The sequence below is a fragment of the Bos indicus genome, chromosome 12 (assembly GCF_029378745.1).
Source record: "Bos indicus isolate NIAB-ARS_2022 breed Sahiwal x Tharparkar chromosome 12, NIAB-ARS_B.indTharparkar_mat_pri_1.0, whole genome shotgun sequence".
NCBI classification, from domain to species: domain Eukaryota; kingdom Metazoa; phylum Chordata; class Mammalia; order Artiodactyla; family Bovidae; genus Bos; species Bos indicus.
The window spans coordinates 89,194,712-89,215,344 of record NC_091771.1 but is presented as its reverse complement, the minus strand read 5'-3'; the positions used below and the strand labels follow the sequence as shown (position 1 = coordinate 89,215,344).

Genomic DNA, 20,633 nt, shown 5'->3' with positions numbered 1-20,633 from the left:
GTCACGCCAGCAATCCCCGTGCCTCAAACAGCGCCCGAGACCCTCGCCCGGGGGCCAGCAGGAGGACCGCACACTCTTCCCACCACAGACTGTCTCCTTGCAGAGACGAACACCGAGCAGAAGGCCAGCAACCCCGCCAGTCCCCACACAGAACGTGCTGGGGCCCATGGAGCCTTTCGGCCGCTGGACCACACACCTTCCAGTGCACAGGAGGCTTACTTTCTACACGCCGAATATAAACCAAGTGAAGGCCCCGCAGGCTGAGGGAGTCACGGCAGCGGTGCGGGGAGACACCAGCTGACTGGATCATGGCATCTGCAGAAAGCGCCCCTCGGCTGCCTGGGACCCGCACGAGGCTCCGGAACCCCGAGGCAAAGGCTCTGTTTGCACGGAGAGGCCTGCCTCAGAGCCTGGGGCTGAGGCCACCCCACGTGGTCTGCGCGTCAGGACAGGGACCGCTGGGGGCCACTAACACGTCCTGAGACCCGGGCCCAGCGGGAGGGGCAGGAGCCGGAGGGGAGAGTGGTCTCTGTGCACAGCCTCCCCGAGACCATCCCTGAGACCGGGAGTGTGGTCCCCGGCTCCCGGAGCCGCGCTCCTGACGCCCCGCTGGCCCCCACCCTGCCCCCTCCCAGGGGATCAGGAGGCCCGTCCCCTGCCGATGGAGGCTCAGGCCTCTGCGTGACCGGCCTTACCCTCCCTCTATCCGCCCCCACTTCCCGACAAGCGTGCAGGTCGAGTGGCCCTCGGCGTCTGTAACTCACTCCCCAAACCTGAAAACAGCCCTAAGTGTGTCTTCCTGTGCGGGAAGCCCACTTGAGAAACGTCGGTGTTTTCTGTCCATTCTCGAGGCCGTTTCTCAATCTCAGCTGTGTCACGGAGCACTCTCAGAGGAGAGGATGTTTAGATAAAGGATGGCTTTCCGGGGCCAGGCCTGCCGAGGAGGCTGGAGGGCTGGAGAAAAGCTTCCAGAACAGGACGCTCCTGCATAGGCCTGAAGGGCGCCGGGAGATCCCCCCGGGGAGGGCGGCTGATACAGCCAGCTGCAGCTGCAGGGTGCTGGGATGGCCCTGGGTAACGGGGAAACCATTCCAGACCCCAGCCGGTCCTCACCTGACAAGCACCCCACTTCCTGCAGCCCCGATCCTGATTCTTGACAGAGGACTTCCCTAACTCAGGGGGTTTTGCCTTTATAAGCCTTGAATCCTTGACTCAGAATCTCCCGCGCTGTAATCCTCAGTCTGGCTCAAACAGAACTTTTCTATTCCTATTACAGATTGTTTGTTGACTATTTCCATTGACACGATGGAAATAACAGACAGCCCCCTCTGAACCGAACAATAGTGACAGGCTACACGGCCCAGGGCAGGGAGGCGTATCACACAGCTCCTGGGGTCACCCCTTCAACGCCTGTCCTTGAGCTGGACTCCCTCCAGCATCCCCGTCAACAAGACATGGAGACCCCGTCTGGGTCGGTCAGCTGGCAGGAGCGGGGAAAGCCAGCCCAGTGGGGCCAGAGACCCCTGCCTCCTGCTGCCCCTCCCTGGAGGGCTTCCCCCATCAGAGCCGGGGCCCCTCCTGTCAAACACCTCCCCAAGTCCCCTCACTGGGAAACGCCAGCAGCATGTGAGCTGATTCCCTCCGACCTGCTGCCCCACAGGATCACAATGACAGCGACTGAGCCAAGGCTCATCCGCAGGGGTGAGCACAGACAGGGCCAGCCTCTGAGCTCCCGAGACGTGGAGCTGCACGCACGGGGAACCCGCGCACCCGAGACGCTGTCCCCAGGTTTTTCACGCAGAGGCAGACGTCCTCACGTGGGCGTCAGCCTCTCTGGGGTCACCCTGGAAGAGAAGGCGGGGCCACAAGCCGGCATGTTTCGGGGATCCGACGTGTTCCGAAGCCCAGCCCAGGGCGCAGCCCTCCTGCAGGCCGCCCGGAGCCCCACCTCCCACCGGCGGTCGTAGGCGTGCTGACGCGGCCAAACAGGCTGGTGCAGCGTGACCCTCGGGGACTGTGAGCGCCACAGCCCTCATGTACGTCTCTCCATGGGACTTCTTTCTCTCACAGGTTGATAGACGCTGGTTACAGGCGACGGACACGATGATACAGGCACACACACCTGCACACACCCCCTCCAGCCAGTCACTTCTCTCTCTAGTCTCATCGCACGGAGTTTTACACCACGATGCTGGCAGATTTGCCCATCTGCAGATTTTGCCCACAGCCGAAATGCTGTATGCTTTGATATTCTTAAAGATGCTATCTGACTTCCGTTCCTAGGTGATACAAGCTTGCTGGCTGATTGATTCATTGATCTGAAGACCCCACCACATAACTGGACAGATGAAGGAACAATTAAGTTCCTGCAGGAGGAAGGGATTTGCCCAAAGCAGCAGGTCCAGGGCAAAACCCAGGGGTCTGGTTCTCCATCCCGGTCCCAAGCCAGGGCTGTCAGGCCCAGGAACCAAAATAAGATTCCAAGTGGTCAAACTTGGATGGATAAATAATTTTGTTGTGCTCAGTCACTCAGCTGTGTCTGACTCTTTGTGACCCCATGGACTATACAACCCGTCAGGACCCTCTGTGCATAGGATTTCCCAAGCAAGAATACCGGAGTGGGCTGCCATTTCCTCCTCCAGGAGATCTTCCTGACCGAGGGACGGAACTGGCACCGCCTGCATTGGCAGGCAGATTCTTCCCCACTGAGCCACCTGGGAAGCCACGGACAATTAGGGGAAAAGGAAAAATTTCCTACGTGTTAGCTTTCACGATCTTGACGAGATCACAGCTCTTTCACAAGAGTCGTATTTACTGTTGGTTTCTACCTTCCATCAACGTCGGGCAAGTAGCTAAGGGATGCAGGTGGTCCTTCCTGGGGCGGCCGCAGGAGGCAGCCACACCGCGGGGCCACCAGCCCAGCCAAGGGGTTTCAAGTCTTTGCAGCGGCAGAGCCAGAACAAGCCACGCCATCTGGCCCAGGGGCCGCCCTGATGGTGTCTACCCAGTGTGGTGGATGCAGGCATCATCCCAGCTCCAGCACCCACTAAAGGCCTGTGGGGGATTACCCAGTGGCCCAGGAACAGCCACGGCCAGGGAACTGAGATCCTGCAAGCCACGTGGCACAGCCAAAAGATAAAAAAATAAAAATTAATGAAAAGGGCTGTGGATTCGACACATACAACACTCACCGCACAGTAACCAGCGTTCACCCTCTCAGCCACAGCGCTTTAGACCTCAGCTTGATTTCGTCCAGTTCCTATCTAAGCAGCGAGTACCACCACGTGCAGTGCTGGGGCCCTGGTGGCCGTCCACACAGACGCGGTTCGGGCCTGGCGTCCGGGTCTGAGAGGCAGAGGAGTCCGCCCAGCTGTGAACGTGTCCTCAGCGTTGGCATGAATTTGGCGGGCGGGAGGGGGACTAGGCAAGTGTGTTTAAGTTGAGATAGAATCTCTGAAAAAATATCGAAACAATGGTGGAAAACAGCCCTGCCACCACCTGTTTGGGTTTCTGTCTGAAAACCTTTTCTAGTTAAGCCACCAAGAGCTGCAGCAGCACCGAGCCGTCCGGCCGGGCGGCAAGTGGCTCTGAGCCCGCTGGCGGTCCTGGCACCGGAGCCTCGACCACAGGAGGCCCGGGGCGTGCACGGGCCTGATGGCACTCTCGTGAGCTCCAGAGACGAGAGAAAAATAGGACAGATGACTTCTGTCCCCACCTCTGGACAGCGTGAGCAGAGGCTGGAGACGGAAGGCTGGGGCCCCCCTGCTGGCAACACCGGAATCCGCCCTGTTTCTTTTCCCCTCACACACCGGCCCCCCACGGCCACCCACCCTACCCCAGCTCCCCCCCCCCGCCCCCGCCCCCAGCGGGGCCTGCCCCGAGGTACGCGGGCCATCCCTCACGCCAGCTGACAAGGACGGGCATTAGTGCTGAGGATCAGTCAGCAAGGTTGTGTCTTGCACGGCCTGCAATTATTTTTTAAAGGGAAAAACAACTCACAAGAAAAATATGTAACTTCTTTAGCTCAGATCTGTCGCTCAGTCGTGTCTGACTCTTTGTGACCCCATGAACTGCAGCACGCCAGATCTCCCTGTCCTCACCAACTCCCGGAGTTGACTCAAACTCATGACCATCGAGTCAGTGATGCCATCCAACCATCTCCTCCTCTGTTGTCTCCTTCTCCTCCCGCCTTCAATCTTTTCCAGCATCAGGGTCTTTTCAAATGAGTCAGCTCTTCGCATGAGGTGGCCAAAGTACTGGAGTTTCAGCTTCAACATCAGTCCTTCCAATGAACACCCAGGACTGATCTCCTTTAGTATGGACTGGTTGGATCTCCTTGCAGTCCAAGGGACTCTCACGAGTCTTCTCCAACACCACAGTTCAAAAGCATCAATTCTTCGGTGCTCAGCTTTCTTCACAGTCCAACTCACATCCATACATGACCACTGGAAAAACCATAGCCTTGACTAGACAGACCTTTGTTGGCAAAGTAATGTCTCTGCTTTTTAATACGCTATCTAGATTGGTCATAGTTTTTCTTCCAAGGAGCAAGTGTCTTTTAATTTCATGGCTACAGTCACCATCTGCAGTGATTTTGGAGCCCAAGAAAATAAAGTCTCTCACTGTTTCCATTGTTTCCTCATCTATTTGCCACGAAGTGATGGGACCAGATGCCATGATCTTGGTTTTTTGAATGTTGAGTTTTACGCCAGCTGACTTCTTACCAAGTCAGTCACTATGGTTTTCAAAGAGAATGATTACACAAGCCCCCCCATCCCAACCCTTTTTTCCCCCAATTGACATACTATTTGAGTAAGAATAGGCAATTTCAGCAACGATGCCATTCTTCCTTTTAGGTAAAGTTGGAACAAAATGAAGTCTATGAAGAAAACATGTTTTGCTTTCTTTTGTTTAAACCTTCTGCCCTCTGGATAATCTTGGAAGTGCCTTTGATATGGCAAACACAAGATAGAGATCACCTATCTCTGTCTTTCCGTCAAAGTGAAAGTACACCTGCCGAGCGAGTATGACGTCGGGGAAATTTTATTGATGGGTGAGTTCAAAGAACTGTTAACATAACTGAGGGGTCAGAGTCAAGGCTAGCCTGAGTCAAAGGAATCAGGCGTCCTGGGGCTCGCAGTGGAGGGGCCCCAGGGTCCGGATGGCCCCCAGTAGCCCTGGCCCGGATAAGCACGCCTGGCTCAGTACGCGGGCGGTGGGTGGGCCTCAGGGAGGGGGACGGGGGTCTGGACGACACCCAGCAGCCCTGGCCAGGATGAGCACGCCCCGCTCAGCGCGTGGGCGGCGGGTGGGCCTCAGGGAGGGGGACGGGGGTCTGGACGGCCCCCTGGGAGCCCCGGCCAGGATGAGCATGCCCCACTCAGCACGCGGGTGGTGGGTGGGCCTCAGGGAGGGCGACGGGGGTCTAGATGGCCCCCCAGGATCCCTGGCCCGGATGAGCACGCCCCGCTCAGCATGCGGGCAGCAGGTGGGCCTCGGGGAGGGGGACGGGGGTCTGGATGGTCCCCAGCAGCCCTGGCCCGGATGAACACGCCCCGCTCAGCACGCCGGCGGTGAGTGGGCCTCGGGAGGGGGACAGGGGGCCTCAGGCCATTTCCTGTCAATCGATTTCCTGCAAGGCCCTGAAAACGAGCTGATGCTTGGAAATACCAAATCCACATGTGAAAGGACAGAGAAGTTAGCCTTGATCCGGATAAAGCTCCCAGTTTCCACAGTTCCTGGGCTCCAGCTGGGAAAGTGACGGCAACACTGGAAGCCAGGCGGGATGAACACCTTTCCCTCCAGAAGGGCTGCGGGAAATGGCCTGGCGTGTCTCACCTGCTGGCTCTGAAATGGAGGGGCTTCTGTGTTTGCTCTCGGGACACACGCTGCCTCGTGCCTGACAGCCAGACTCAGATGTCCACCCCCCGCCAGGCTCTGCGGGGTCCTGGGCGCCCCGAACCCACAGCACGTCTGTAACACTCACACAGCACAGAGCCGCGGCCCCAGCAGACCCCAGAGCTCGCTCGCCGCTGCCCCCGGGGAACACCTCTCACCTTCAGGAGCGCAGCGATGCTGGCCTGACCCAACCCGCCCCATGCACAGCCGCACAGACCCCGCTGGCAGCCCTGCACGGAGCGTGGGCAGCGTGCCCGCTGGCCCACAGCATGCCGGAGGCTCAGGCCAAGGCCACAGCAGAGCTGGGTCAGCCCCGCCACCTGTTTCGTGGGTTCAGTTGTATTGAGCCTGTATTTTGGGTTTGGCTCTATGGCATAAGTATGACGTAAGGTCAAGACAGAATTAAGTATTATCTTAATAAAACGAAGTCAGGATTAGGGTTCTTGGACAAGTTCCTCCGCTCTAACCACGCTTCGCTGTTGGGAAACCACCCCGGGGTGTGGGTACCGACGACCAGCTTCTGCGACGCACGGCGTCGGCCACCTGGAGGGGAGGGGCACGCTTTCTGAGGTCTGTACATTTTTAACCCCTTGCCCTTAAAAAAGAAGCAGAGGCCAGAGGAGCTGAGAGGAGGGCACCCAGCAGGCATTTGCTGAGGGAACAAACACAGCGCTTTACCTCCACACGGCCAGGCTGGCGCTTTAACGCCACTGGACAACCACCCGAGGGGGAAACGGGGACTCTGGGACAGTTTCGGGGTCTCACGAGCTACAGGAGGGACACGCACAGGTGTGAGTCACGAGGATCACACCAATGCGGCCCTCCCAGTCACGGGCATTGTCACACCTGAACCTAATGACAACCAGAAAGACGCCGTCCCCTCGCTGGCAAGGACCCCGAGAAACAGCCCAGGAAGATGCCCCAACGCCTCGTAAGCTAACCACAAGCAAGGGATGCCCTGGGCCCCTGCCCACACCTGCAAAGGGCCGTGTCTGCTCTGGGGTCGGCAGCCCACCTCGACAAACACAGTTTGAGACTTAGAGCACAAACAGCTGCCGCCAGAGGCTACGTTCCAGCCTTGCAACAGTCCTGAGGGGAGGCGCCTCGATCTAGAGTTGACAGGAGCTCCTGAGGTGGGGCGCCTCGTTCTAGAGCAGATGGGAGCTCCTGAGGGGAGGTGCCTCGATCTAGAGCAGACGGGAGCTCCGAGGGGAGGCGCCTCCTTCTAGAGTAGACGGGAGCTCCTGAGGGGAGGCGCCTCGTTCTAGAGTAGACGGGAGCTCCTGAGGGGAGGCGCCTCGTTCTAGAGTAGACGGGAGCTCCTGAGGGCAGGCGCCTCGATCTAGAGCAGATGGGAGCTCCTGAGGGCAGGCGCCTCGTTCTAGAGCAGACGGGAGCTCCGAGGGGAGGTACCCTGGTCTAGAGCTGACGGGAGCTCCTGAGGGGAGGCACCTTGGTCTCCTATGGCAGATGGGAGCCCAAGGCCAGAGGCATGGGGAAGCCCCCCCATAGGCCACTCGGGAGCTGCCCACCCATCAGGGCCAGCGGGGCCTGCAGGACACGGAGGAAGGGAGAAAACCGGCCCCTCGCAGTGAAGGTGCGACTGGCCCAAGCCGGGGCCCAGTCTGAAAGGTCTGAAGCCAGGCCGGGCAGAGGAAGTCCAAATCCAGCCCCTCTGACCCAGAAAGCAGGGGTTGGAGGACCATGGCCCCCGGTTTTGGTACAGGTTTTACATCTTCAAACAGCTGAAAAAACCGAAAGAAAACTAACCACTCCTGACATGTGACAATTACAGAAAAGCAGACGTCACCGTCTATAGTGAGGACTCACTCTTGTCTGTCACGGGCTGTCACGGCTGCGCTCACACCGCAGGACAGATCGGAGCGGACAGGCCACGTGGCCTCGGAGCCTGAAACGTTTACCGTCACGGCCGTCACAGAGGGCTGGCAGCCGGGCCGACAGGACAGACGTGACTAGGAAGCCTGGGGCTTGATCAGTGCTTCTCGAAGCCAAAATGATTAGGTCCGGTCCATCTGGGTCCCCCAGGCCCAACCATCTTGGTGAGCCTGGTGCCTCCCTGCCCCCCACACAAAGCTGGGACCCACATGAGGTCCTGGCGGAGACCAGCATTGCACAGGTGAGGCGGGTGAGAACCAGCACCATCATGACCCCAGGGAAAGACGCAGAGCAGTGAACAACAGGGGCAATTCCTCCCGCCTCAGGGCCCCGCCTCTAGAAGACCATCCCAAGGATGTGTATGCAAAAACACCGCTGCTTTCCAAGGCTGGTGACTGCAGCTGCTAACTGCTGTGATCACAGAAGACTAGAGACCGAGTCCATAGATGGGCTGGCTGAATCACAAGGGAGTGCTGTCCAGCTGTGTCCACACAACGTGCTGGCATAGAGTGACCCCCAGATGCGCCAAGAGGAGGACACGACAGCCTCCCCCAGTGAGAGCCGCTATGTGGAGTGTACCAAACTCCGAGAACTCTGAGACCACGAACCACACTGTCCACAAGTTCACACAGCCATGTAATCCCGGCCTCCAATGTCTCCCCAAAGTGTTCAGCCACGGTAATAAATCAGCCATCTCCTACTAACCTTTTCGCCTCTGAATCCACACAGGACTCGCGGACAGTTCCATTCGCCGATTAGGGTCCCTTTGTCTCGACACTGATAACCTGGCTTCCTGAGTGTCATCTGCTCCTGACAGTCGATACTATGCAGGTGCTTCTGACAGCGAGAGTCTGCGGCTGCAGGCACGGTCCTGACTTCCAGGCCAGCTCACCCTCACTTCCTTTCTCCAAATAACTGTCTGAAGATAAAACACGGATGGTGTCCAAGCACCGGTTTTGGCAGACCCTTATTCTCAGATGACTGAGGCCCAGGACAGATTCCCCATGACTGCCGTCTGAAGTCACCTGGTCCTGTTCTGATCCTTCTGGTCGGGATACTCTGGGTGGGTCTCCTGGGATTCGCGTGTGTGCGAGCCAGGCATGTGGATCACCTGCTGCGGCGTCTCTTCACAGCGTGCGTGTTCTCCATCACTTCCGCTGTGTCCGCCTCTGAGGCCCTTCGGAGGGCTGACCCTACGACCCTTCTGTAGCCCGCCAGGCTCCTCCATCAACGGGCTTCTCCAGGCAAGAATACCGGAGTGGGTTGCCATGCCCTCCTCCCAGGGATCTTCCCCACCCAAGGACTGAACCCGCCTCTCTTATGTCTCCTGCATTGACAGGGGGTTCTTTACCACTGAGCCACCTGCGAAGCCGCATCAGGGGTAAATAACTGTTTCTCTGTCTCCCATTCACTCCGGAGGGCTTGCCCGCAGGGAGCCCCTCGCCGGAAGCCGCCAGAGCCAGGAGGCGCCCCCCACCCTGCCCGGTGTTCCTGGAAACCGTGGCATGGGCTGGCGAACCCACGCCTCCTCCGCGGCAGCCTCAGGATGGCTGGCCGGCTGCGACGCACAGTAAACCTTGGCATCCGCACTCCGGCTGTCAGACTACATCCCGCGTTCTGTCGGGTAAAAAGTGGGGTGTGTGCCTACCGCTCAGAAGGCAACTAAGGGCATGATCAGAGCATCTTCGAGCAAACGCTCGTGAATTTCCTCACGTAGAAACACAGGCAGTCAGCAGGGACCGTCCACGCTCTGGGCGGCAGCTCTGCCCCCGGCACAGGGGGCTCCACCCCGAGTCCCCACACGCCCAGCTCTGCACACAGCACCACCAGGGCCTGGACTGCTGACCCGGCCTGGGATGCTGGTGCTGCTGTAGTGACCTAGCGCTGAGCTCAAAGATGGCCTCCGCCTGCCAGCCCCATGTCATCACGGGCCCCCCATCTTCCCGCCTTGCCTGTCTGTGGCCCCCGCCCCCCACCCGACAAAGCTGCTGCTGTTTTTTTACGTATCAACTGCCTGACTCTCACCAGAGCAGGAGCACGTGAGGACCCTGACCCCACTGAGCAGCACACGCAGGGCAGGGCAGGCACTCAAGCAACACCCGTGGAATGGATGAAACCGAGAGGGAAGCCAAGACTCACCCGAAGCACGACCACCCCTGCACAACTGGGCTCTGGTTCCCACAGCACCCTCGCCAGCCCCTCCCCGGCTATGCCAGGGTGCAGGACCTGACTCCTTCACAGAATCGGGAGGGACCCCCGGGGGCGACCCCCACGGGCAGTGCAGCTATTGCTGACAATCAATTTAGCTCTGTATACATTACACATGCTCTTTGGCACGCCTGATACATTTCATTAAAAAAACTGCTTATAATCCCATCTTTCCAAAATGCTAAAAAATAAAAGTGTCCATTTTTTAGGAGAATGTGGCCAGAAATAGAAGGCTGGGGCCAGGCTGACAGATTCCAACTGGCTCTCAAGTCTGATCCTGCTGGGATGAAGGTCAAGGCCGAGAGCGGGGCCAGCTGCACAGAGCTGCCCCCAGGCTGGGACACGGGGGTCACCTGGCCGCATCCGCCCACCCAGAGCCTCGTGCCAGCGTTACCTCTCTGCGCTCGGTGAGCTGGAAACGGAGGGGCAAGGCACGCAACAGGGGCAGAGAGGCGGCCGAATGAACAAATCTGAGCTGTTACAAAGACCCCAGCCTGATCTTACAGCCCTTGTGGCAATGACAGCTGACCACAGACTGAAATTTTAACGGTGCAAATGCTGAAGATGTGGACCCACAGGCAGCATTTTCCTCCTGATACAATTAGGGTTTTAAATACCGTGTGCATTGTATTTTACTGTACACAGTTGGCTAAGCTGACAACACAACTGCTCATTCAGATTAACAGAAAAATAAACATAAATCCCCATAATTTTAAAGGTGCGTTCATGCTTAGAATTACTTCAGAATAAAGACGTCTCCTGCATGATCATCAAAATTAAAAGGTAATAAAAGCCTGCCCTGGCCTGTGTGATGGCCTCTAGCTTCTGCCCATAAATGTTTTATGAAGTCATTCCTTCCTTTCGGTTTCCTCTTATCCTTTCTTTTTGCACACAGTCCTACTTTTTTTTTTTTGGAAAAAGCTACAAAGACTCTGTGAAATGTGCACATAATGCACTCTCTAAGAAAAGCATCATTTCTTTGAAAAACTGCCAAAATAACTATTTTGCTTTTGCAGTATCTTGGCACCATCACCCGCTTGCTGAGCAGAGGGAATGCTCGCCAGTCAGAGCTCCGTGGTCCAGCAGGCGGCCCGGGTGTCGGTCAGGGCCCATCACCCTCACTGTCCACTCTCTCCCATCCCCCATCAGGATGGGGACCAGGGCCCATCACCCCACTGTCCACTCTCTCTCATACCCCATCAGGATGGGGGACCAGGGCCCATCACCCCACTGTCCACTCTCTCCCATCCCCCATTAAGACAGGGTCAGGGCCCATCACCCTCACTCTCCACTCTCTCCCGGCCCCATCAAGACAGGGACCAGGGCCCATCACCCCACTGTCCACTCTCTCCCGGCCCCATCAGAACAGGGGTCAGGGCCCATCACCCCACTGTCCACTCTCTCCCATCCCCCATTAAGACGGGGTCAGGGCCCATCACCCTCACTCTCCACTCTCTCCCGGCCCCATCAAGACAGGGACCAGGGCCCATCACCCCACTGTCCACTCTCTCCCGGCCCCATCAGAACGGGGGTCAGGGCCCATCACCCCACTGTCCACTCTCTCTCATCCCCCATCAGGATGGGGGTCAGGGCCCATCACCCTACTGTCTACTCTCTCTCATCCCCCATCAGGACAGGGGTCAGGGCCCATCACCTCACTGTCCACTCTCTCTCATCCCCCATCAGGATGGGGGTCAGGGCCCATCACCTCACTGTCCACTCTCTCTCATCCTCCATCAGGACGGGGCTCAGGGCCCATCACCTCACTGTCCACTCTCTCTCATCCTCCATCAGGACGGGGGTCAGGGCCCATCACCTCACTGTCCACTCTCTCCCGGCCCCATCAGGACAGGGGTCAGGGTTCTCCTTTTATCCCCGACGGTCTCCCTCAAGAATCCATTTATGCTGAAGCTTTAAAGAGCTCCTGAGGTGAACCATCCCATCCACACCCTTGTCCTCGGTCACCTCCACACCCTCATCAGCACACGGCAGGGACTGGCTTCCTCTGTCGGCTCTCCAGAGAGCTTCCCGCACCTCCCCCACCCTCCAGGACACACGGCGGTCTCACGACACAGAACCAGAATCCCCAGCCTGTTACTTACAGATGGATTTACGTCTGATCACTGGGCTGAACCACTAAGCTCGCGCTTAGTCCAGGGGGTAGGACTGGACCTGGAGTCTGGGGGCTGCAAGCTTCCACGCGGGTTCACAGGAGCACCTCACGCGGTACAGAAAAGGACAACAGAAGCGAGCCAAAGCCAGCGCTGTGGAAAAGCTCGTTTTGGCTTTCTTTAGCTAAGGAGGGAAACAGGAACCTGCAGAGGGCAGGGAGCCTGTCCACTGTGTCCAGAGGCAGGGTGCCCCGCCCAGACCAAGTAGGCGGGCGGGGCGCTGGAGGGCTGCACATGGCGGGGGACTCAGCACCGCCCGCACCACCTCAGCCTGGAGGATGTCCCCTCTGACGGACAGCTCGCGGATGACGGACAGCTCGCGGACATCAGACAGGAGGCCCGCCGGCGAGGTCGCACCAGGCAGTGGCGGCCCCCACCTCTGTCCGGCGCGACCTCGGCCTCACCTCCCAGCAACGATCAAAGCTTGACTCCCATCACCGCGGTAACCCACGGATGGAAGGGAGAACTGGGGGGCGGGGAGAGACCCTCCGTCACCCCCCACACCCTGCCTCCAGGTTCCCTCTGCTTTTTTTCTGTCCTGACAAACCACCAGAGGTATAGTTCATCACGTTCCATCTACTTGGTTTGAAATACTGCAATATAGGATGACTTTTTCAGACACAATTTCCTCATTTTTAAGAGTTTTCACTTGGGCTCCATCTGGGGCCACAGCTGACTGCTCTGAAAATCATCCTAAAGTGGTTCAGTTTCCTTTAAAGCTAGAAGCACATCTGGAAAAGCAAAGGGTGGCCCCTGTGTGTCCTGTGGTCAGTGTGCGGGATTTATATTAAAATGGTTCCTGCGGTCACAGCTGGAACGACAGCCAAGCACACGAGGACCCACTGCACTGCACCCTGCATGCCAAGATGACCACAAGGTGGACAGGGCAGGCGCCTCAAAACACGTTCCCAGCAAAAGCCAGCAGAGGCGACTGCGGTTCGGTGAGCGTTGGAGCAGAGGTCACTGGACGGGGCGGGCTGGGCTGGGCTGGGCTGCGGGCGGGGGTGTGAGGGTGCCCGGAGGCAGCACCTGTAACTTATTAACCACAGTGAAGCTCCACCATTTTCATAAGATGTGTCTCGGGGTCACCAAACTGGGAGAGTCAGAGAGGGACCAACCAGCAAACACAGAAACCATCCCTGAAATCACTCAGGAACAGCGTGATCAGTCAACACGGAAAAAACACTCAAATCACACCTGCCAGACCACCCAGGTCAGGTTAAAAACGGCAACACTTCTGGCTCTTTTACAAACTTTCTTGCCAAACAGGAAGGCATTTCTTACTTGAAAGAGGCAGGCGGCAAAATTCCACCCCCTCATTGGAGGCTGGGTTCAGTCTGACTCATTAGGAGTAGTATCGGTATCATGACTATAACGGCCACTTTCCACACAAGCACAACATGGGGTTTAAAGGTGAAGACTGGCTTTCCCTACAACCTGAACCGCTGGCTCAGCCAGAACTGACTCCAGTAGTGTGCCCATGTCTGACTGCACGCTTCCCGGTCATCAAAGTCTCGCCGTCGAAAACCTTAAACAACGACTGCGGGTTCTCTAATTTGAGCCTTGTGCAAAAGTGTCACACAAAGACTGCCGGTCACACTGAGGGAACCAGACCTGTGCGACTCTCAGTGGGATCACCTGTTACTCAAAGAAGAACAGCTCAACCTGAGCGTTTCGGGAGCATCAGCAAAACCGCAGCTGAAGCCGACCAGCCTCCCTGGGTCCTTGTGTCATCCATTCTCCCCAGAATGAAGAGCTCGCTTTGCCCGATGAACGTGCACAGCGTCTCACCAGACCGGATGGACACTTCCACTCTTTAGTTTAATACAAGAAAACAGAGCTAACGCCGGCGGCTGTCTGCTGACATTTTCCTTCTCAAGTGTCCTGCTTTTCGTTGCATGTAATGGCACCCGCTGCTCCGAACCGTTCCTGAAGGAGGAGGGCCAGATCGCGTCAGCAGGTCTCCTTCCTCGGGCAGCACTCCACTGCACTCTGGGGCCTGGGGGATGCTGATAGCAACACGCAGTTGCAGACCTGCTGGCCGTTGACCCCGGGGCGACGCTCCCACAGCCCCGGGGCAGCGGGTGCCAGCGGCCTGAGACAGGGGAGTTTTTGTTGTGGCAAGAAAAACAAAGCACCACCCACAAAGAGCCGGGCTGCTGTCGCTCTGCACCCTGAAATCTGCAGTTAGGGAAGGCGGACGACCCTGAGAGGCGGTGCTGAACTCCTCTGTCACGCTGGCGGCCCAAGCCGTCGCGTTAGTCCACCCTGAAATCTGCACAGTTAGGGGAGGGGAACGACCCTGAGAGTCACGCTGGCCGCCGACGCTGTCTCGTTAGTAAATTTCCTTTCAGGCCAATACAGCCTCAGTCTGGCTGTCCCAATGGCCTGAGGGTGGACCCACCACTGATGGCTGAGACTCCCAACCTGAAAATCTGATTTCTGCCCAGGTTTTCGTCTGCAGGTTAAAAACAAAGACAAGAAATCTTACTTCCATCTTCAACTTTCCGTTACTACAAACTCCTTGAGGACAAACCTATTTCAGTCCAGCCTGGACGCACATAATATAGTGCTCAGATCTTGTAAAGTCTGCTCTGTATGCACAGACGAACACATTTTAATTTAATTTGTTATTTTTTTTGGCTGCACCACACAGCATTTGGGATCGTAGTTCCCTGACCAGGGACTGAACTCGTGCCCCTGCAGTGAAAGCGAGGCGTCTTCAGCACTGGACTGCACAGGGAAGTCCTCACACTTAGCACATTTTAGGAAGAAACGGGGAAACCTGTGCAGCAGCCCTGGTCTCACTGATAAGTGGCACTCATGTGTCGATCACTTCAGCATCTGCCCCCAGAATCAAACAGAAACTCTAATCAGGCTAAGGCAGACGAGCCCGTAAACTGACGTGTAAGCGCTGGTTCTTCTCCATTTAAAACACCGAGGGCAGAAAGACACAAAGTAACACGGGGAGGGGAGGGGGCCGCGAGAGACTCAGGACTCAGGGAGACTCAGGGCAACACATGGCTTTTTTTAAATTTTGTGTTTGTTCTTGTTTTACGAAAAGTGTTTGTGCTCTTTGACCAATCAGTCAGAATTTGTTCTAACTTAAAACCCATGGACGGAGGAGCCTGGTAGGCTGCAGTTTATGGCGTTGCTAGGGTCGGACACGACTGAGTGACTTCACTTTCACTTTTCACTTTCATGCATTGGAGAAGGAAATGGCAACCCACTCCAGTGTTCTTGCCTGGAGAATCCCAGGGGCGGGGGAGCCTGGTGGGGTCGCACAGAGTCAGACACGACTGAAGCGACTGAGCAGCAGCAGCGGCAGCAGCAAAGATGTTCAAGTTGGCATTCCTCCAAATAAAGCCTGTGCACCAGCAGACTGGTCAGACGGTCTGGGGGTCCTAACAACCCCTCCTCCCCCCACTCACCTGCAGGAGCCTGGTTAGGGCACCGGTTACACACAGCACAGACGCACCCCGGCCGACAGGCTAGGACAGGAAAGGGCAGACCCACCCTCCCAGCAGCGGCAGGCTCCGCTGCAGCAGGAATACCCCGTCGGTGCCTGTGGGGGGGTGACGCGGCACACCCAGGGACCACCCCGGGCCGGCCGCCTCCCCCTCCAGGCGCTTCTCCCCCAGGGCTTCCCTGGCACCTGGGCACCCGCAGGCCACTCTCCTTCCCCAGACCTGGCTGGCCCAGCCCACCCCGCCCCCGCCCTCTCCGGCTCCAAGGTCTGGTGTGGGGGCCCCAGCTGCCTTCTCCCTGGGAGCCCACCTCTGTAACCCCCTCTGCAGCCCCCACCCCACACTGGCACAGGGCGCCTGTCTTCTCTGCGTCCACCCTCCACGTCCCCGCCCACTACTTTATCACAGAGACACGGTGAGGGACCGACTCCCACCTCTCTCGAGGGTGAGCGCATGGATGTCACCCTTCAATCGCGGCACTGGCGTGGAGCCTGCTGAGGCTGAGCGTCGTGTGGCTCTGCTCCAAGCGTGCTCTCCGACTTCAGGAGAGACCTGCCGCCCGGGACACGCCCAGCAACGCCTCTCCCCCCAACCCGGGGCTCTGGGGGACGGCCTGAACTCTGCACACGAAGACCACAGAACTCGCTGCTGACGCGGGGCCGGCAGACCGGCCCTGAGCCGGAGTCTCCCGCTCCCCCCGCGGGGTCCTGCCGCCCTGGGCAGGGGATGACCGGGACGGACCCATGGCCCCCATCCACAGTCAGGCTGCCAAGGTGGGCGACCTTCCCTCCCGTGAAGATGACTTTGTCTCCGCAGGGCTGGGGGCATGCAGCCCGGAAACAGACCAGGCGGCGGGTGGCCCTGCGCGCCTCCCCCGGAGACCCCCGTCTGTAACTGGGAGTCAGGCTGGGCTGTCTTAAGTGTGAACTGGCCGGGGGAGTGGCATGGACTACGGTTCACCTGAAGGAGCCGCCAGTTCACACTCAGGAGCCACTCGAGGGTGACTGTTTTTCCCAACGTGCGACAATCCAGATTCATCGCTGACAGCTGGCGGCAGCTGCCACCCTCTCGGCTCGTGGGGCCTGGGAGGCAGCCGCACCGTCTCCTGATCCTATGAGGTGGAGGCCTGCAGGCAGCAGCTAAAGATAGCCGGAGACTAGGAACAGCAGGCACCCGAGGAGGCCGTCCGTGCCGTCACCGCAGACCGAGGCCCCGACGGGGCAGGCAACGCGGCCGGCGGACCCCTGTGAGCAGCGCCCCGCCCTAATAAACCCTCGTGGCGTGGGTGAAGTGTGAACCGGGTGACCCGTGAGCCGTACAGAGTGGTTTCCAAACTGTGATGCCGCAGCAGCCCCGGAAGGGCTGCTCAGACAGAGACTGGGGTCCCCGCTGCCCAAGCCCCTGGACGACACGGCCAAGGCTGGCGCCCACCCTCAGGCTCCGTCACCCGGGTTCTCGGGCCGCTGGGCCCTGCTCGGGGCTTCAGGAGGGACGAGCCCTGGCTGGGAATCCAGGAGGACAGGCAGCACCCGACGCTGCCAGCGCGGAGGCCTGCTCTGCCCACCCTTTGTGCTCGCCGGCCCTGAGTGGCCAGAGCGGGGACGGGTCAGGCAGACAGGTTTTCACCCCATGATCTTCTTTCACGTCAGCACCTTGAGTCACATGTGTCTATTCATCCAGGAAATGCAACCCGTCAGCGAAGCCATGGAGATAAAAACACGGAGAACACGGCACTGGAGACAAGCGATGAGCAGTGTTTTTAGTTAAAGCTGCGTGGAGACCGACAGCGAGACAGAGCCGAGTGGGTGTGGGGCGGGGGTCACCAGCTTCACGGGCCGGGACGATGCAGGGCCCGGTGTGGTCCCGCAGCCTCGCTGTGCACAGCCAGTCCCCACCACGCGCCGCCCCCGGCCACCCTCCCGCCGACCGGCAGAGCGGTCGACACCTCTGAGCAAGGAGCCCCGAGAGCCCGGGGCAGTTACACTGTGAACACTGGGGCCCCCTCAGCCCAAAGATCGTAAGCCCTTTTCCAAAAAAGCCTGCTGACCCTGGTCAGAGAGGGGCCGTCGCAGGAACCCTGAGTGGAACCACTACTCATTCCAGTTGTGAGTCGCGGAGACAAGTCACTTGTGCAAAGTACACAAGAAGTGTGGGCTCACGCCTAGCAGACGCCCCCAGCCCTGCGGCTGGGCCCAGGGAGGCTGCCTGGCCCGGAGCTTCCTTCTGGAAACGTGAACTGGGGGAGAAGAAGCCCCCTCACCCCACCCAGCCGCCCTGGAGGAAACTGACTGCCGGCCGGGCAGGACCCCGCAGAGAGACCCCCACACCCCGACCCCCGCAAGAGTCCTTCCTGTCAGAGAACAGGACTGTGCCCCGGTGCCAGATTTTCAATCCCTACAGGAAGAGACCAGTTCTTTCTGTCGCCTGGTTTCTCCCGTGTTCCCAGCAGCTAACATGACTCTTGGTCCAGTGGGTGCTCCTTAATTATTGGTGGAATAAAGTAAAAAATGCAGCTGAACTCGCTGAAAACAGAGCAGCAAGTTATCACCAGAAACAGAGACCACCGCCACCCTGATGCAGGTAAAGACTGAAGGCGGGAGGGGAAGGGGCGACAGAGGATGGATGGCATCACCGACTCGATGGACGTGAGTTTGAGCAAGCTCCGGGAGATGGTGAAGGACAGGGAGGCCTGGCGTGCTGCGGTCCATGGGGTCCCAAAGAGGTGGACACGACCGAGTAACCACAACAACGACACCTACAACACTGAGTTACTTTAGAGAATTCACAGTCCGCATGCAAGAGTTTTAAAGGTGTCAATTGAGTGAAACTTTACAATGTGTCCGAAGTTTTCCATAAGATTTCCCAACCTCAGGCCTCCACAGAAACCCCAAAGGCAGGGGCTTGGAGAACCTGCGGGCTGCTGTTGCGTGAGCAGGCGGAGGTGGGGACACCGGTGGTGTGGACCCCGCCCCCGCCCCTCCCTCTCCTGGCCCTGCCCGCCTCTCCATGTGGCTCTTCCATCCGCTCTTCCTGATGCAACCTTGTTCCCTTACTGAGCTTACGGATCACCTCTCCCTCCGGAACGTTCTTCCATCTCATGCCCTCTGACCTCAGTTCTGTGCTCGTGAATGCTAATCCACCGGGTCGGGTTACTGAGACCGCTGCCGTTGATAACACTGCTAATGAACTAAAACCGCCGTCACAGACCATCACCTGAAAACTCAGGCTGTCTCTCCAGGGCAGATGAGTGAACAGACCCCCAAGCCAGGACCACCTGGCCCGAGAATCATAAACCAGGGGCATCCTGAGCCCCAGAACTGAGATTAAGCAGTGTTTCTAGATGATGGCTTATCGCGGTCTCTCTGTTTTTCCCCTAAAAGAAAACCCCACCTCCGCGCCCAGAGAAAGTGGATCTGAGGCTTCTGCCCCAGCCTGGCGCCTGCAGAAAACCCGGACTTCGCTGCAAACACCTGCTCTCTGAGTCTGGGTGACTGTGGCGCAGGCTCACAGCCCGTGCTTGGTCACACTGAGCTGTATACTTTTATAATAACTAGTGATTTAGTTAGTAAAGGGTTCTGAGCTCTGTGCGAGCTCCAGCAATTTACGTGAACCCGAGGAGGGGGCGTGGGGGCCTCTGTAGCCGGAGCGTCAGGAGGCCAGGTGACGCCTGGACTCGGGCTCACGGCTGGAGCAGAGGGTGCTCCTGGGACTTGGCGACATGGGCAGAGTCAGGAACGGGCTGCATTCTGGAACGCTCTGCGGGGCCGGAGAACAGGCTGGCCGAGTGCAGGAGCCCACCTCCACCCCCACGAACTGGGCCCAGACTGTCTGAGCTCCTTCGCCAGAGCCACCCTGTGTCCTAACTTCACACAGAGGAGAAAACTGCCCGCACCTTGTCTCTGAGGTCCTGAAACAGGCTGAGCGCGGACTCCCAAGGGTGGAAGCGGGGTGGAGGCCAAGCTCTCCACCAGGAGCGGTGTGGCTGGCTGGCAGGGAAGGGCCCTGACCGACCACAAGGCGCTGACCAGATGCCCGCCCGGATGCCAGGAGGTGGCAGGAGCAGCAGGTGTGGCTGGAGAAGGACAGACAGACGCAGCTGGAAGCCTGGGGGAGGGGGCAGGGGGCGGGGAAAGGAGGGCGGAGGGTTCTGGAAACAAACCCACAGAGGCGGATTCGGCGGGCTTCTCTGTCCAGGCTCACACGCTTCAGGAGCCCCTGGAATTTCCTGGGTGGGGAGTGCCCTCTCACTCAGCCTCACCTCCTGAGGGGACTCAGGTGGGCCTGTGAGGACGAGGTTGGAGGCCCCACAGCACGCCGACCTCTGCGGAGGCTGGGGTGGGTGCTAGGCTCACTGAGACCCAGGGGGCAGCCCGGGCAGCTTCCCGGGGAGCAGGCACCTCAGGGCAGGGAGGGACCCCTGGGGATGCAGCAGAAAGCCTGAGCCCCAGTCCCCCAGATGCGGCTCCCACGGCCTAGGGCAGAGCTGTGTCTTTTATAAAAACTGGAACTGTGCAGGCTGCACTTTCACAGTGAGTTTGGGAGTCGCTCGGGGCTTCCCTGGTGGCTCAGCTGGTAAGGAATCCACCTGCAATGAGGGGGACCTGGGTTCGATCCCTGGCTTGGGAAGATCCCCTGGAGGAGGGCATGGCTCCCCACTCCAGTATTCTGGCCTGGAGAATTCCATGGACTGTATAGCCCATGGGGTCACAAAGAGTCGGACAGGACTGAGCGACTTTCTAACACACGGCTGAACGCTGGAACCCGAGGGTGGTGAGGATGGCGCCCACAGCAGGGCCCAGGGCCTGGCGCCGCCGCGGCCCAGAGTCGTGACCCCGGGTCGGGACCCCGCTGGGGTCGGGGAACCGGCTCAGAACTCGCTCCCCAGGTGTGGCACCAGCTGTGTGACCTGGGCGTGCAGCCAGTCTCTCCCCCCCTCCTCACGTGAAAACTGGGTCACACCTTGGCCACGACACGCTTGTCGTCGTCTTAAGCG

General features: G+C 58.7%; 1 protein-coding gene across 6 annotated transcripts in view; it reads right to left on the bottom strand.

The window, feature by feature from the left end:
* ATP11A (ATPase phospholipid transporting 11A) overlaps positions 1-20,633 on the bottom strand; it is a 105,941-nt gene that overhangs the window by 62,167 nt on the left and 23,141 nt on the right. The window contains exon 1 of one of the 6 annotated variants that reach the window (XM_019971760.2): positions 16,075-16,311. The exons of 4 other annotated variants lie outside the window; for them this stretch is intronic. In XM_019971760.2, the coding sequence (XP_019827319.2) occupies positions 16,075-16,095 (21 nt within the window). In that variant the 5' untranslated portion in view covers positions 16,096-16,311. Of the gene's footprint in view, positions 1-8,499; positions 9,098-16,074; positions 16,312-20,633 lie in introns of those variants that run through there. One more of the 6 variants, XM_070800506.1, reaches the window with a different exon arrangement.